General features: G+C 51.8%; 1 protein-coding gene and 1 long non-coding RNA gene across 2 annotated transcripts; both read right to left on the bottom strand.

Annotated features, from left to right (window-relative positions):
- Window positions 1-489: 489 nt before the first annotated feature.
- Window positions 490-9,745, bottom strand: LOC135374121 (uncharacterized). Its single transcript, XR_010416766.1, has 4 exons — window positions 9,649-9,745; window positions 1,609-1,681; window positions 812-859; window positions 490-742 (listed from the first exon to the last, which is right to left on the bottom strand). It is a non-coding gene; the product is annotated as an uncharacterized LOC135374121 (long non-coding RNA).
- Window positions 9,746-11,564: 1,819 nt separating this feature from the next.
- LOC135374130 (uncharacterized) lies at window positions 11,565-12,203 on the bottom strand. Its single transcript, XM_064607140.1, has one exon. It carries the CDS (start codon window positions 12,201-12,203, stop codon window positions 11,565-11,567), a length of 639 nt encoding a protein of 212 aa, XP_064463210.1.
- Window positions 12,204-18,229: the final 6,026 nt, after the last annotated feature.

Genomic DNA, 18,229 nt, shown 5'->3' with positions numbered 1-18,229 from the left:
AACGTGTGAAATACATAACACGTTCTACTGGCCTTACCTTGGTCGGTCTCGAGGGGTGCGCATTCTACATGAACCGGCCCACACCCCAACTTGTGAAATAGGCACTCCTTACATAACATTGTCAGTCACGACGGGTGCGCCGCGTCGCCAAGTCAGAACTGACCCTTACTACGCTCAGGATCATCGTTGTTCAGAATATGATATTGTCTTCTTTCCAGTAGATTTGTTCTTTTTCGAGATTTGCGCGCGCTTTTCCGTGACAATCTGGATGTATACGATAATTCCTAGAAAAAGACTCCACTCTTCTGCGAACCGATAAATGTATCGTTCGGAAAAATGGTTGATGGCGAGAGTGTTACGCAGTAAAGTTGGGTTTTCAGACTGCACGTGTTGTTATCGCTGCACGGCGTGCAGTTGTGCAGGCGCACGGGATCCCATGTAAATGCAGTCGTACAGAAAATCGAAAGAGAAATAAACGAACGCAATGTCTGCTGCTTAGTACAATTTATTGCCCTCAAAAGTTCCCCCCACCCATGATCATGTTGGTGAAAGAGAATGCCAGGGACTCTTATTTCATATACGTGCAATTGATCGTTTCGTTGTTAAGGGTTGCCGGTCAGCCATGTTTTTCATCCACCGAGAAGGAAGCATGTCTTACACTCGCTGTACTTTGTGCAAAGGACGTTATTAGGGCATGTAATACCCTGAACACAAGGGCAGACCTCCATGTCAACGTCACGACCTGCAAAAGGAAACGTCCTCACAATGATGGCTATACGGTAACATCGTTAATAATTCCAAAGGTCCTTACGTTCAAGCTCGTGTCCTTCAGGTGCAGCTTCACTGGCGACAAATACACCTTAAAAAGAAAGGGAATTTTTTTAGTTTCTCGTACTCTCAAGTTCCCCGCAACTTGGATCGCACCAGGTGAGCTGTTACGTCACGCGCTTTCGACAGCTTGTTACGCGTCCTGGGCACCTGTGCACGTGACTACCTCATCTCTCTAAACGTGTTACCGAATGACGAGGAAAGCCTTCGTGTAGAAAACTTTCTTTCTGCTGTCTTAGGGCGAAGGACATGTTCAAGGAAAAAGGAAAGGATAGGGGGGGGGGTGTACATCGCCGTTTTTCAGTCGGTTCGCCATAAGCTTCAATCTAACTAAAGCTGAATTATCCTGGAGCGATCCGCTAGGGGTAAAAGACGGGGACAAAAACCATGGTTCGGAACCCGCCAATGTTTCCAAAACCGTGTGTTCTTTTCAGTGGTTTACGCAGAATTCTAAGCGTGGAGGGGTGTTGGAAAAAATGGGGGTGCGTCATTATTATAGTTACGTTATTATAACATATTATCAGTGTGATGTATCTAAACCAGAATCCTAAGTGCACCCCGTGTAAGGGATACACAGGTCGAAAATGTAGGGGGTGTCACAGAACATTTGGGGGGTGTAGAGGGTCAAGATAAATTAGTGTTTCTTGTACTATCCTAGGACATCTCCTCCGGCTATAGTAGAATAATTGTCGGTTTGAAACTACCGCAGCTCTCGAAATTGAGCTTTTGGTTTGATCAAACTTTCACAACAGCCTATATTAGATCCCATATTAGTATTACCAAAGAGGAGGACGAAGACAACAGCGAAACGTAGAGGCGTCATTATGTCCACGAAGAGATCGTTGAAACTTTCCTGGAGAAAGAGAATAAAAGAACTTGTTTGTTTGAAGTCCTCAGAAATAGTTTTGGTAGAAACCTCACTTCCTCCGATACAGCCATGTGTAGTTTGAACGAAAGTGAAAAATGATGAAAGAAATATTAAACACGTATGTGTTTGTCCTTCTACATATGCGTTCCAGCCTCAGAACATGAATTGTCTCGTGTGAAAAATGAGTTGCGAGTTTCGCATCGAAGGTTAGGGTTCTAAAACTTTGACGTTGACGTTGAAAATACGCTTTTCGGCTGTTGTGCTTTTCTGATGATAAATGGATACTATTAAAGCCGGGCTGCCAGTCGAAATGGAAGCGACTCTGAACTCTTCGACGTCACCGCTTCGCTCGGGAGTGTGTCAGAGGGCTCGCAACACGAAGAAGACTTATTTTTTCTTTCTTTTTTTTTCCTTTTCGTAGCAGTATTCTGGCGTGCAGTACAATGCGTTCATGACAACGTGAAACGCATTATGAACGTAAACAAGAGACAATTGATGTTCTGAGGCTGAAACAACATAGAAGGGGCAAGTACATACAAAGCTTCAGTGACTTTTCTGAACTTTTGAGTGGCTTCCATCTTTCAGAATTATGAATGTGTTCCTACCCTTTTAAGGAATCTGTTCTACGTTCAAGATGTTTATCTAGCGTGAGACTATCCGGAACAGATTCCGGCCAACGCGTTCGTTTGTCAGTTGGTCGTTTCTGGTAAGTGGGAGGCTCTGACGGGACTTACCTTATTGCACTTTACAACCGTGTGCAAGAAGGTGACCTCCCTGGGAGCCCTCGCTGTGTTGGCACGTGTTGACGGGTGGTTGAACGAGTTCTGGCTACGATAAAAAAAAAAGGAAACGTCAACGCAATGCGGGCTATAGTCCCCGTCAACTATGTTATCTGGCTGAATGCAATACCACACAATGGAGCGTATAATAGTGTTCGAGTCTTACAAACCGTTTTCTTCAGCACTTCTTTGAAACACCAGGTCGATCACGTGTCAGTCTTTGTACCCTACGCTCAAAGATTCCATACAGGGCTTGCTGCATGCTTTTTAATAGCGAATTCTGGTGGTCATTTCGTAGCAAAACGGCCGAGCGCTCAGAAATTGCTAGGTCGGCGACCGAGCTGGATCACGTGACCGTTGCCACCCGAACATGATTGCTAGGAATCTAGCAGTTTTAGGTACTTGGATCACGCTAGGGGCGTCGCGGTCGCAAGTCTTCGAGTTCTGTCGTCTGCTAAACCACGTGATTTCAACATGCGGGCCAATGAGGGCACTCGCCACCGTTGCAGTGCGGATGTGACGACACCGGATACAGTTGAGCAATCTGCTGCTCGATCGTTTTGAGACCGGGCAAAAAAAGTGCTAGCTAGCAAATTCCGAGCGCTCGGAAAGCGCCACGCGAACATGCGAGATTTGCTTCATTTTGACCAAGCGTACATGACTGCTCGAGATCTGGCAAAAAAAGTTGCTCCGAAATGACCACCCGAATTCGCCATAACAACAATTGGTTTTCATAAATTCATGCTGCGTTGTATTGAAGATCGCATCCACAACGTATTCATAAACTGTGCGTAGTCTGACTTTTAAATGGTATGTCAGTAATGTCATTGAGGGTTAATCTCACCAACAGCAGGGCCCTACAGGTTTAACATAACGAAAACTTTTCTGCCGAATAGAGGACCATCAATGGGAGCTATAGGTTTCAAAACTGCACAAAAATAAAAATGTGTATTATAATATGTATCAATCACGGAGTAAGAAGGCTAGGAGGTGAAACTGCCCATAGAAGCAAGCGCCGGCGCGAGACTGTCACGTTGGGGGGGAGAAAAAAAGGCAGTTGCTGACTTTACGCGACAGATGGCACGGCGGCACTGTCTTCTATTTTGCGCTTTTGCATGGAAGGCTATGGGGAAAGCAGTTCTTTTCGCGAGTCGTACGGTAGCCTCTACGGACGAAGACAAACTGATGAACGTGAACGATGTTTGTCTTGGCAATAAAGGTCGCGCTTGTCAACTACATAGCGCTTCCTGTTTAGCGAAACCAACGGAAAACAATTTCATTCTCTTGCCTCTCGGTTCTGTTGAGCAGACGACAGGAGCACGATGATCGAGTAAGCGTTTCATCTTCTTCTTTTCTAGTGTTTAATTCACGTGCTTTCACGTGTTTTAGGGCCGTATTCCCAAACCACCCGCAACTTCGCCCTAAGGGCGCCCGTAGCCCAGGGACACTTGAGGGCGAACATCCCCTCAGGGCAGCATACGTTTCTCAAACGAGAACGTGCACGCGCTCAGCGAAGGGCTGGCCATCGGGAGGCTCGAAGGGGATTCGGCCCGATTCCTCGTAGAACGAAGCAGAAGCGCATGCGCATGACCGCGCTTCATTTCCGCTTCCGACGGCTGTCGGCTGCTATTTTGGTATCTGCTCGCGTTTGTCTTGCAAACTTCATGTCAGTATTGTGTTCAGATGTTGTATAACTGTTGGGCATTGTGAATATGAATTGTACCCATCTCATCATCGTCTCTTTATGTGTGTATGTGTGTTGTGCTAAAATGGCAAGATTGTAGCAATCACTGGATGGGCGGACAAAGGAAGCCACGATTGTCCATGCCCCTCCTGATGTTGAGACGTTGGTATAATGCACAGACGACTTCGATAAGCAGTATCTTTCTTTGAATTGATATTCGTCGTACCGCTCAACATGGTTTTTCCCATTCCCGAATTCGTCGTACTGTCAACATAAAACCGAATCGCTCGACGCGATCCATGAATGAAATCGCACATGTCCTCCATGTTTGTTTCGAGGCGAGCGTCCCTCAGGGAGCGTACAGGGAGCTCGCGAGCTTGCTTGGCTGGCGCGCGCTCTTAGGGCGCCCCTTGCAGATACGGGCCGTTTGGGAAACTAAATTCTCCTCCCTTAGGGCCGGCGCTTACATAGGGAGCCCTCAGGGTTGTTTGGGAATACGGGGGTTAGTCACGCCGACGGACAAGTGACAGTATCACGTGACCGCATGCTTCGGAAATTCTGCGTCCTCGTGCAACAGATGGCACTGCGGGCCGGGCAGCGGAGCACGCGCCCCTCGTACATTCTCTGGTCGCGGGAGAGAGTCAAGTTTCATCTCCTAGTCTTCACTCCGTGGTATCAATTAAGCTAGAAGGGAAAAATATTATATATTGCAACGTCTCTGTGCCCTATGTGAGCAACACTTACACTGGCCCGTATTCCCAAACCACCCGCAGCTTCTCCCTCAGGGCGCCCGTAGCCCAGGGTCCCTTAAGGGCGAACATCCCCTCAGGGCAGCATGCATTTCTCGAACGTAAACGTGCACGCGCTAAGCAAAGGGCTGGCCGTAGGGAGGCTCGAAGGGGATTCGGCCCGATTCCTCGTAGAACGAGGCAAAAGCGCATGCGCAGGACCGCGCGTCCTTTCCGCTTCCGGCGGCTGTCGTCTGCTACTTTGGTATCTTTTGTTCTGCTTGCGTTTGGCTTCCGAACTTCGTGTCAATATTGTGCTCTGATGTTGTTAAACTCTCGGGTACTGCGGATATGATTTGTATCCATCTCATCATCGTCTCCCTATGTGTGTACGTGTTGTACTAAAACGGCCAGATTGTAACAATCACTGGGTGGGTGGACAAGGGAAGCCAGGATTGTCCGTGCTCCTCCCGATGTTCAGTATAGTCTGTAGTGTTCATGCACACATAACTTCGACAAGCAGTATCTTTCTTTGAATTCATACGTCGTACAGCTCAAGGTGGTGATCCCAGTCCCGAATTCGTCGCGCCGTCACTACGGGAATAACAACGTGAGGGTAACGCTTGAACCGCGCGACGCGATCCACAGATGCACACACAGATGTTTGCCCTCAGGGCGCCCGTAGCCCAGGGTCCCTTGAGGGCAAACATCCCCTGAGGGCAGCATGCGTTTCTCAAACGTGCACACCCTCAGCGAAGGGCTGGCCGTCGGGAGGCTCGAAGGGGATTCGGCCCGATTCCTCGTAGAACGAAGCAGAAGCCCATGCGCAGGACCGCGCTTGATTTCCGCTTCCGATGGCTGTCGTCTGCTACTTTGGTATCTCTCCTGTTCTGATGAAAGATGAAAGTCACTGAAAAGGTTAGCCAGCTGTAGGGATCGAACCCACATCTTCTGGATTGCCGGTCCAGGGCTCTACCAATTGAGCTAAGCTAACACGCCTCTCCAGCGACTTTCGGGGTGCGTCATCTGATGGGACGACAAACCAGCCACTCACTCTCACTCTGTCTTCTATGTTCCCTTCTATGTTGTTCCAGCCTCAGAACATCAGTTTATCTCTTGTTCTCCTGTTCTGTTCGCGTTCGACTTGCAAACTTCATGTATGGTGGGCTACTTCATGTCAGTATTCAGATGTTGTACAACTGTTGGATATTGCGGATATGATATGTACACATCTCACCATCGTCTCCTTATGTGTGTGTGTGTGTGTGTGTTGTATTAAACGGCCAGATTGTAACAATCACTGAATGGGCGGACAAGGGAAGCCAGGATTGTCCGTGGCCCCTCCTGATGTTCAGTATAGTCTGTAGTGTTCATGCACACGCCCAACTTATCTTTCTTTCGATTCATATTCGTGGTACCGCACAAGGTAGTTTTCCCAGTCACGAATTCGTCGAACCGTCACTACGGCAATACCACCGTGAGGGTATAACGCTCGAATTGCACGACGCGATCCACAAATGCACATGTCATCCATGTTTGTTTCGAGGCGAGCGTCCCTCAGGGAGCGTACAGTGAGCTCGCGAGCTCACTTGGCTGGCGCGTGCCCTTAGGGCGCCCCTTGCAGATACGGGCGCTTTGGGAAACAAAATTCGTTTCCCTCAGGGCTAGAGGTTACATAGGGAGCCCTCAGGGTTGGTTGGGAATACGGGGGACGTCCTCCATGTTTGCTTCGAGGCAAGCGTCCCTCAGGGAGCTCGCGAGCTCACTTGGCTGGCGCGTGCCCTTAGGGCGCCCCTTGCAGATACGGGTGCTTTGGGAAACAAAATTCGTCTCCCTCAGGGCTAGAGGTTACATAGGGAGCCGTCAGGGTTGGTTGGGAATACGGGGGATGTCCTCCATGTTTGCTTCGAGGCAAGCGTCCCTCAGGGAGCTCGCGAGCTCACTTGGCTGGCGCGTGCCCTTAGGGCGCCCCTTGCAGATACGGGCGCTTTGGGAAACAAAATTCGTCTCCCTCAGGGCTAGAGGTTACATAGGGAGCCCTCAGGGTTGGTTGGGAATACGGGGGATGTCCTCCATGTTTGCTTCGAGGCAAGCGTCCCTCAGGGAGCTCGCGAGCTCACTTGGCTGGCGCGTGCCCTTAGGGCGCCCCTTGCAGATACGGGCGCTTTGGGAAACAAAATTCGTCTCCCTCAGGGCTAGAGGTTACATAGGGAGCCTTCAGGGTTGGTTGGGAATACGGGGGATGTCCTCCATGTTTGCTTCGAGGCAAGCGTCCCTCAGGGAGCTCGCGAGCTCACTTGGCTGGCGCGTGCCCTTAGGGCGCCCCTTGCAGATACGGGCGCTTTGGGAAACAAAATTCGTCTCCCTCAGGGCTAGAGGTTACATAGGGAGCCCTCAGGGTTGGTTGGGAATACGGGGGATGTCCTCCATGTTTGCTTCGAGGCAAGCGTCCCTCAGGGAGCTCGCGAGCTCACTTGGCTGGCGCGTGCCCTTAGGGCGCCCCTTGCAGATACGGGCGCTTTGGGAAACAAAATTCGTCTCCCTCAGGGCTAGAGGTTACATAGGGAGCCCTCAGGGTTGGTTGGGAATACGGGGGATGTCCTCCATGTTTGCTTCGAGGCAAGCGTCCCTCAGGGAGCTCGCGAGCTCACTTGGCTGGCGCGTGCCCTTAGGGCGCCCCTTGCAGATACGGGCGCTTTGGGAAACAAAATTCGTCTCCCTCAGGGCTAGAGGTTACATAGGGAGCCCTCAGGGTTGGTTGGGAATACGGGGGATGTCCTCCATGTTTGCTTCGAGGCAAGCGTCCCTCAGGGAGCTCGCGAGCTCACTTGGCTGGCGCGTGCCCTTAGGGCGCCCCTTGCAGATACGGGCGCTTTGGGAAACAAAATTCGTCTCCCTCAGGGCTAGAGGTTACATAGGGAGCCCTCAGGGTTGGTTGGGAATACGGGGGCATGTCCTCCATGTTTGCTTCGAGGCAAGCGTCCCTCAGGGAGCTCGCGAGCTTACTTGGCTGGCGCGAGCCCTTGGGGCGCCCCTTGCAGATACGGGCGCTTTGGGAAACAAAATTCGTCTCCCTCAGGGCTAGAGGTTACATAGGGAGCCCTCAGGGTTGGTTGGGAATACGGGGGATGTCCTCCATGTTTGCTTCGAGGCAAGCGTCCCTCAGGGAGCTCGCGAGCTCACTTGGCTGGCGCGTGCCCTTAGGGCGTCCCTTGCAGATACGGGCGCTTTGGGAAACAAAATTCGTCTCCCTCAGGGCTAGAGGTTACATAGGGAGCCCTCAGGGTTGGTTGGGAATACGGGGGATGTCCTCCATGTTTGCTTCGAGGCAAGCGTCCCTCAGGGAGCTCGCGAGCTCACTTGGCTGGCGCGTGCCCTTAGGGCGCCCCTTGCAGATACGGGCGCTTTGGGAAACAAAATTCGTCTCCCTCAGGGCTAGAGGTTACATAGGGAGCCCTCAGGGTTGGTTGGGAATACGGGGGATGTCCTCCATGTTTGCTTCGAGGCAAGCGTCCCTCAGGGAGCTCGCGAGCTCACTTGGCTGGCGCGTGCCCTTAGGGCGCCCCTTGCAGATACGGGCGCTTTGGGAAACAAAATTCGTCTCCCTCAGGGCTAGAGGTTACATAGGGAGCCCTCAGGGTTGGTTGGGAATACGGGGGATGTCCTCCATGTTTGCTTCGAGGCAAGCGTCCCTCAGGGAGCTCGCGAGCTCACTTGGCTGGCGCGTGCCCTTAGGGCGCCCCTTGCAGATACGGGCGCTTTGGGAAACAAAATTCGTCTCCCTCAGGGCTAGAGGTTACAGAGGGAGCCCTCAGTGTTGGTTGGGAATACGGGGGCATGTCCTCCATGTTTGCTTCGAGGCAAGCGTCCCTCAGGGAGCTCGCGAGCTTACTTGGCTGGCGCGAGCCCTTGGGGCGCCCCTTGCAGATACGGGCGCTTTGGGAAACGAAATTCTCCTCCCTCAGGGCTAGCGCTTACATAGGGAGCCCTCAGCGTTGGTTGGGAATACGGGGGACAGTCACCTCACGGTCGCTAAGGGAGAGATAAGGTTCGAGTGGGTACTTGACGTCATGCCTTGAAGGGTTCTTCTTGTCTTATCAGTTGTTTTTTGCGCCTCCAGGCCACCCAAGGTGACATTTCCTAGCGAGGACATCATTAAACTTACACTTGATTTAACGAACTATGAGAAAAAAGCCGACAGCAATTGTTCAGAAAGACACCACCTGACACGAGAAGGGATGGCAAGTGAGATTAACTGTTCCCCACTGCGGATGCTACAGATCGCGCGGGACGATAAGAGGGCAATGATGGGCGAACTAAATAGATATTGAAGGATATTAGCATCAATGACGAACATTCGAATTAACCGTAACACATCCGCCGAAAAAGCAGAAAAAGGCAGACGGCACAAATAGGTGGGAATTCTGAGCAACCATCGGTAAGATTGACGCTTTATATTAATCCAAGGAGAAGCAAGGGCACGCTACGCGGTGATCCCTGGGGGTTTTAAGTAACCACCTCCCGGATGCAGCGTACGTTATTTACTGTGACGATACAGATTAATACACTATGAGTAGCAGAGGAGTTACAGGATCAGCGAAGATAAACGCAAGAAAATCCCGCTTCTAAAAATACGCTATGCAGTTGGTAAAGAACAATTTACAAACACAGTGAGAACAGTAAAAAAAATCGAAACCACACAGTGAAACGCTACAACACAGCATAAATAATAGTGAAAGATATACGCATTGGGGATCTCACCTTACTCTGGACTTCCAGTGATGTTCACTTGAAGAGTTGGATATCCATCGGCAACCTGGCGGGGTCTGGAGGGACACTTACGGGATCCCGGCTTATGTGGAAGGCTGATAAGGCGTTACCCGGCCCCCATAGCTCCCCATCTTCGCGGCTCCGTCAGGCATCATAGTTGATACCCATTGGCCGAAGGACATTGCGCGCTCCGCTATTGGTTGGCAAAGTTTCAAAAGAGCATTCTTGAGCGGGCTGCCTGTCCGGCGGGAAGTTACGAGAACAGAAGGGAGAGAAGTGGCAGCGTCGTCTCGCGTCTCGACGATGTCAGTTGAGAGCACCATATGACCGCATTGTTCAAAGAGAAGTCGCAGATTTGTTACCCCCGTATTCCCAAACAACCCTGAGGGCTCCCTATGTAGGCGCCGGCCCTGAGGGAGGAGAATTTCGTTTCCCAAAGCTGCCGTATCTGCAAGTGGTGGCCTAAGGGCGCGCGCCAGCCAAGCAAGCTCGCGAGCTCCCTGTGCGCTCCCTGAGGGACGCTCGCCTCGAAACAAACATGGAGGACATGTGCGATCTCATTCATGGATCGCGTCGAGCGATTCCATAACGGTTTTATGCCGACGGTGCGACGAATGCGGGAATGGGAAAAACCATCTTGAGCGGTACGACGAATATGAATTCAAAGAAAGATACTGCTTGTCGAAGTCGTCTGTGCATTATACCAACGTCTCAACATCAGGAGGGCCATGGACAATCGTGGCTTCCCTTGTCCGCCCATCCAGTGATTGTTACAATCTTGCCATTTTAGCGCAAGACACATACACACATAAAGAGACGATGATGAGATGCGTATAATTCATATTCGCAATACCCAATAGTTATACAACATCTGAACACAATACTGACTGAAGTTTGCAAGACAAACGCCAGCAGATACCAAAGTAGCAGACGACAGCCGTCGGAGCGGAAATGAAGCGCGGTCGTGCGCATGCGATTCTGCTTCGTTCTATGAGGAATCGGGCCGAATCCCCTTCGAGCCTCACGATGGCCAGCCCTTGGCTGAGCGCGTGCACATTTACGTTTGAGAAACGCATGCTGCCCTCAGGGGATGTTCGCCCTCAAGGGTCCCTGGGCTACGGGCGCCCTTAGGGCGAAGTTGCGGGTGGTTTGGGAATACGGCCCTAAGTGTGTCAAAGTAACTCAGCGCGTGTTGTGATGTTTCCCGACACAAGTATCCTAAGTACGAACAGTCTCTCGAGTTCAGAACTGGAATGCAGTGGTGAGCTGACGCCTGAGGAACACTTGTGAGCGCCGTCGCGTTTTCAAATGCAGTCACAACGGAGACAGGATTCGGTGTCCGTGCGACAAGCATTTCGCTCTTCGTTGAAACCTTCGCACTGCGATCAACGAAAGGAGATGCTCAATGTGAAATCGTACGCACTCGTGCGAGCGTCTCTCGCTTCAGGAAGTAGAGTGTGCGTGTGCTTTGCGAGTTCGAACTTGGTCAACGAACGCAACGATTTGACTCTGTACGCACGGTGAATATTTATGTCAGACTATTGAGTCAGTACGATGTTTCAAATAAATGTGTTGTTTGTCCAAAATTTGCCTAGTAGTTCTGGAATACGGAATAACGAGCGTTGGGCATGAAAACCAGTAAAAGTAAAAGCCGATGGTAGCCAGTACGGAGCCAAACTGAGAGACTCCTGATTGGCCGAATGGTAGGCATCATAGTTCATTTTCATTGGTTGCATGCCCAGTGTTGCCTGAATTATCTCAAACTATGGGCTTGTGGCGCAGGAAAGGACTGACAACCGTACCCGGTGACTGGCGGAGAACAACTAGTTTAATCGCGCTCTGCGCGCTCACGTTCAAATTGAGCTGCCATCATCCGATGGCACTAGTGCTGCTACAGGCCTCCCCCCCTAGACCCTGGTGGTAACCAGGGGAGAATGCCAGGAAACATTGCGCAGAGGGACAGAGCGTGGGCGTTGAGGGCCTGCACAGTTGGGGGGAAGGTCGGGGAGATGCACAGGGGCGACGAGTGTCTCAAGATGAGCGGGCTTGACCCTGTCGAGGGAGATGGTTTCGCGGCGGCCATTAAGGTGGACTGTTACGGTCTTGTCGCTGCGGGCCAGTATCTTGTAAGGGCCAGCATATGCAGGGGTCAAGGGTGGCTTGGCATGATCCACCCGGACGAAGGCGTGAGAGGCATTGGCCAAATCCGGGTGCACGAAAATCTTCCTATGGGAAGGCTGACGAGGTAGGGCGGGTTTGTCGGCCTGGAAATGCTGACGGAGTTGCGTTGCGAAGTCGTCACCGGCGAGGGGAGGCTTCGGGCTGGGATCGAGGAAGTCACCAGGCAAGCGCAAAGGGGAGCCGAAGACTAACTCCGCCGAGCTACACTTGAGATCCTGCTTTAGCGAGGAGCGTAGGCCGAGGAGCACCCATGGCAAATGGTCAACCCAGTTAGTGGGCTCAGGCTGGGAACAGAGAGCGGCTTTTAGCTGGCGGTGCAGCCGCTCCACCATCCCGTTTGCGGCGGGGTGGTAGGCCGTCGTCATCATGTGCTTGGCTCCGATAGCTTTCAGAAGAGACGGAGAGCGGGATGAGGACTTTCAAGAGGAGCGGGATGTGAACTGGCGTCCCCTGTCGGTGGTCACAATGTCAGGGCACCCGAAACGGGCGACCCAACCGAGTAGAAACGCGCGGCCGACCGTGTCCGCCGTCGCGTCTGGGATGGGTACAGCCTCTGCCCAGCGCGTGAAGCGGTCCACGCAGGTGAAGAGATACCGGCAGCCGAGTGAAGAGGGAAGTGGGCCAACGAGGTCCAAATGAACGTGGCAGAACCGGCCTGCGGGCGTGGGGAACGCTTTGAGTGGCGTCTGGATGTGGCGTTCAACTTTGGTCCGCTGGCAAGCAAGACAGGAGCGGGTCCAGCTTCGGATGTCCTTATTGATATTTGGCCAGACGTAGCGGGTTGCAATGGCCTTCTGTGTAGCGCGCACGCCGGTGTGGGCGAGGCTGTGGTACTCGCTGAAGATCCGGCGGCGTAGCGGCTCGGGTACGAGGGGGCGAGGATGCGCAGTGGACACGTCGCAGAAAAGAGGGTCGACGCAACCAGGGAGGTGTATCTTTTGAAGGACGAGGGAGGATTCGCCAGCGAGGGAATCCTTGATCTCAGCGTCATTAGCCTGGGCGTTGAGGAGATCACTGACGCTCACCGGGGATGGCAAGTAGGGAACGGCATTGATGCGTGAAAGAGCGTCAGCTGCCGAGTTGTCAACGCCGGGGATATGGCGAACGTCGGTGCAAAACTCGGAGATAAAACCAAGCTGACGGATCTCACGCTCACAGTAGCCGGAGTGGTTGCCAGAGAATGCATATGACAACGGCTTGTGGTCGGTCAGAATGTGGAAGTCACGCCCTTCCAGGTGATAGCGGAAGTGTCGCACGGCCGCGTACACAGCGAGAAGCTCACGCCCAAACGTGCTGTAGTGGGTCTCGGCGGGCTTGAGGCGGCGGGAGAAAAAACCAAGCGGCTGCCACATGCCATCAACGAACTGCTGTAGAACAGCGCCAGCAGCCGTGGTAGAGGCATCAGTCATGAGGCGGGTTGGTGCAGAAGGAATTGGATGGACGAGCAGTGTTGCATTGGCAAGGGCGATTTTCGCTTCGACAAATGAGGCCTCGACTTCCGGCGTCCAGGACAACGGGGAGGTCGCCGACTTGGGCGCCCGGAGGAGGTCCGTGAGCGGTTGGACAATGCGTGCGCAGCCGGGGATGAACCTCCGATGAAAATTCAGCAGGCCAAGGAACTGTCGCAACTGCCGTACCGATTGCGGACGGGGAAATTCATGAATGGCCTGCACCTTGGTTTCGAGAGGACGAACGCCGTGCTGATCGATATGGTGCCCCAGAAACTTCGCTTCGCTCTGCCCGAAACTGCACTTCTTAACGTTAATGACAAGGCCGTGGTCTTGGAGACGTGCGAATACCTGCCGGAGATGCACAATATGCTCCTCCTGCGAGGCGCTTGCAATGAGGAGGTCGTCAATATAGGCGTAGACGAAAGGCAAGCCTCGCAGGACGTTGTTGATGAAGCGTTGGAAGCTCTGTGCAGCATTGCGCAACCCGAAAGGCATCTTGACAAATTCAAAGAGTCCAAAGGGTGTTATGACGGCCGTCTTAGGTATGTCAGGCGGGTGCACCGGAATCTGGTGATAGGCTTTCACCAAGTCCAGGGTCGTGAAGACGGTGCAGCCCGCAAGACTGGCAGTAAAATCGTGGATGTGAGGTAGAGGGTATCTGTCTGGAATAGTCCTGGCGTTGAGAGCCCTATAATCGCCGCATTGCCTCCAATCGCCTGGGTCCTTCTTCGGCACCATATGTAGCGGGGATGCCCAGCTGCTGGAGGATTGCCGGATGATACCTAAGTCCAGCATGTGGTCAAACTCGCGTTTGGCGATAGCCAGGCGGTCACCATGGAGGCGGCGGAAGCGGGAGGAGATTGGAGGACCGGTGGTAGTAATATGATGGGTCACGTCGTGCTTGACCGGTGCCTTCAAGTTGCAGGGCTTGGTGATGTCCGGAAACTCGTCCAAGAGCGCGTCATACGGGGAAGCGGGACGTAGCGCGCGGATACCAGTTGGGACTTCCGGAGAAGACAGGCCCTTCACTGCAAGCGTTGTGGGGTTGTCAAGGAGGCGTCGATGGCGGACGTTAACGGACAGGTTGAAAGCAGCCAAGAAATCGGCGCCTAGAATAGGCTGCGAGACGTCCGCAAGAGCGAAGACCCACCGAAATGTCCTCCTCAGGCCAAGGTCCAACGTCAAAGAGTCCGTACGTTTTGATTGCGGTACCGTTGGCAGCTTGAAGGTTAAAGCCGCTGGGCGAACGGCGACGATCTGCGGCCGATGCTGGGAGCACGCTTATCTCAGCGCCGGTATCAACCAGGAGGCGGTATCCAGCAACGCGGTCACATACGACGAAAAGGCGGCTGGGGGTTGGGCCATGATCGCTTGCCACCATCAGTGATCGGCCCGCGAGTTTGATTAAACTAGTTGTTCTCCGCCAGTCACCGGGTACGGTTGTCAGTCCTTTCCTGCGTCACGGGTCACCAAATGTGGCGCAGGAAAGGACTGACAACCGTACCCGGTGACTGGCGGAGAACAACTAGTTTAATCGCGCTCTGCGCGCTCACGTTCAAACTGAGCTGCCATCATCCGATGGCACTAGTGCTGCTACAGGCTCTATGGGGAGCTGTGGGAGCCTGGCGTTACCTTCACCGCGCCTTTGTTTGTCGTCCGAGTAAGTGTCGCCTCCTGGTGTGGGAATGTGGGTTTAGAGTAAGACTGAAGGAATAGAGCTACACCAGTGCGTACAACCAACACGTAAATGATGAATCGTGGCTTAAGTAGTAACCTAGTATAGTATAGTAGTATAGCATGCTTAGGCATATGATATCTTTTAAGTAAATGTAATATAGAATGTGGTGAACTCACATTTATAGTCTATGCTATGATTGAGAAAGCAGACATGACGTCATCGCGTGTGGTGGCTTTGAGGGAAGTACCGTAGTAAATGAAGGTATTATCAATTTAAAGGGACAGTCGCATTCTCCGAGGTCAATTTCGAAACTAATGCGAATTCTAATTCCTTGCCGACCACTGAACTGGGCCCGAAAATACCATTTCGATCCGCGGCGTACTTTTCGCGCAATCCGATGAAAAAGAAACCGGAATCCTTGCGCCCTCGCTCTCTAAAAGTGGGAGGAAACGTCACCCGGATAAGGCCAATCAGCGCGCGCCCTGGGCAAATGCGAGCCGCGCGCCTGTTTGGCGATCGCGAAGCGAAGGGAGCAAACATGGCGTCGGAAAACGAGAGTGATGTTTCTCTCTCTAGGGGAGATTCTGACGAACATGTTAGCGGTAGCGGCGACGAGTTAATGCTGGATGATGACCCATACTCTGCGGACCATAGGCGCCGACTGCGGGGGGGGGGCCTTGCCCCCCCCCCGGAACATGAACTAGGGGGGGCGCCGCCTCCCCCGGAAGTCCCGCTAAGAGACTGACACCAACCTTTGGGGCTCGGAGTGCCCGGGTCAAAAGAGCGAAGAGGCACCAACTCCAAAAATGCATCTTGCAATTTGTAAAATATGTATCCGCACACCATACTCATTATCACAGTAGAAGGTGAGGCGAAGAAACACAGAGGATGACACAACACATTGACTGAATTTCGCCCAAAGCAATCAGATCAATGAAACGAAAGCAGTCGAAAAGGTACCTGCAGCTGCCAGTGAGGTGCAACGGTAGAATCTTCGGAACACATATCGGTTGGGAGCTGGTTCAACTCCCGCTGCTCCATTTCATTGACCATATTCATAATATTGCGCGCATTTCGGGTCAAACACCGAGGATTCAATGCATTTTGTTCCTTTTGCACTCAGTTTTCAAAGGCGTAATGCCTTCAGTTCTGCACATGTTCACTGTTCACGTTCTCTCTGTTCTTCTTTTTTTTTTTCTGTTCTTCCTTCCTCTTATTTCTATACCAGTTCTGCATACATCATAAGATCCCGCCAGAGTGTGTGATTAGTTTTGTGTTCATTTTTCTTTTCTTTCCTTCCTTTTGTTTCCTTTTGCTTTCTTTTTCTTTTTCTTTTTTGTCTTCCCCCTTTTGGAATAACACGCCGACATCCATCTGGCTTACTTTTCTTTTTTTCTTAATAAACATATCCCCCCACCAGAGTACTTATTTCGCGGAGCGCCCTTGCCCCCCCCCCCCCCCCCCAGGGAAAATGAAAACTCTCCGCCTCTGCTGCGGACCCAATGCCTCTGGAACTCGCCGACCATCCACGAGATGTGGCTGCGGCGATATGATTACGACCGTAGTGAATTTTTCGGTTTAAATGACCCCCCCCCCCCCATCAAGATTCGGAAGGGTAAACTCGGGTGCTAGTCGGGTGTTGTTGGTTATGCAATTTGTACCTAAAGTGAACAAGGGCTGTATACAAAAGGGCGACTATTCTTAGCAGCTTTTTGGCCTACACAAGTTTGTCCCCCATAAATCATAAGCGTGGACGACAGCCGTAGAACAATCCAGAGAATCCTGGTCCAACAATTCCATTAGGAAAAGTGAAGCAACACAGCCGCCTCAGCTAGTCTCGACATGCTCTCAATTATGCCAGTTAGCCATGGCCTGATTGCCAACACAAATCCCTGATTGATTGGCAGATATCCAGTGGAAATTTTAAACTCTGAAGGAAAGTCTTACAAGTCTGAAAACAGAAGCATTTGAGGTGCCAATGAAGGGGGGAAGCATGTTACTGAAGAATGTATGAGTAACATATTTTGGGAGAAATTGGATTTTGCCGAAATTGGAGGGAAGCTGGTTTGGGAGGGAGTTAACAGTTGGGATCGGGCGCATCCTGAAAGAGGCGGACATTTTTTTGTTGTACTATGTTGCACATCTGCCAACCTTCCACAGACAGACCGAGGCTGTCTTCTTAGATTTCCGCAAAGCCTTCCATATGGTGCCTCACCCGAGACTTGTGTACGAAATCTCTCTCGACCCGTATGTCGACCATTGCAGAACTGAATTTCTTTCCAAGCATTCGTTTCCAGTCTCTCCCGTTGTCTGTCCTTCAACTGTTCCTGTCCTTTCGGGAGTTCCACAGGATGCAGTTCTTGGTCCCTCCTATTTCATATATTAACGACCATCCTTCATGCATATCACACTATTCGACTATTGACTGCGTTGACTGCACGGAAATCAACACTCCTACTGACCAACTACCCTTACAAAGCGACCTTGCCCTAATGCAATGCTGGCGTGACGAGTGGCAAATGCCCCTGTATACATCTAACTGCTGCGTAGTCTCACTTTCTCACGAACGTGCCCCGTTCTCTCCCTCCTTTCCACTACGCAATTCGTGGAATGCCTTCTCTGTTGCAACTACGGATGGCGGTTTCGTGACGAGGCATTAAGTTTCAACACCTACACGGAAATTGGGATGCTAGGCGGGTACAGCAGCTGCATTGCATTGCTCCATGCAACTGACGCAACGCTGAAATCGTTGGAATGATACGAATACATGGACTGGATTGGATTCCCTTCATTTTCCTCTTGAGTGGTCCTGATGTGATACTGCCAAATGGACCCAGTGTAACCTACTCTGTAGGGATTTCCCTACAACCCCCCCCCTGCATTTTTGCAACACCCCCCTGAAATTTCTCACGTAACCCCACCCATATCAACCACCAACACGTTCTGGTAGTGAGTCCCGCGTAGCGAATTACATCCTGTACTGTCAAGCTTATGCTGTAGGACCACAGTCATGCAGATGATCGTTCCATGCAGTTGTCCGAAATCATTTGAAAGTGACTGTTCAATGCATATATTACGCGCATATACGAGCAAAAATGCGTGCAATGCGTGCACGCAAACTCAATGTGGATCATCCACAACCATTTGCGCAAAACTCAGTCAAGCAGGGTATTCTGCTTTTTTTGTCTAAGGTTTTCACACTTGGTTCATTAGGTATTCAGTGAGATTCATGAGACATGGCGTTAGTCCTTTTGCTTTGTCG

The sequence above is a fragment of the Ornithodoros turicata genome, unplaced genomic scaffold (assembly GCF_037126465.1).
Source record: "Ornithodoros turicata isolate Travis unplaced genomic scaffold, ASM3712646v1 Chromosome44, whole genome shotgun sequence".
Classification (NCBI taxonomy): domain Eukaryota; kingdom Metazoa; phylum Arthropoda; class Arachnida; order Ixodida; family Argasidae; genus Ornithodoros; species Ornithodoros turicata.
This window is presented reverse-complemented; position numbering and strand designations above follow the sequence as displayed.

Excerpts from the sequence above, each read along its gene's own strand:
- LOC135374130 (XM_064607140.1), bottom strand. The coding sequence starts at position 12,203 with ATGACGACGGCCTACCACCCCGCCGCAAACGGGATGGTGGAGCGGCTG.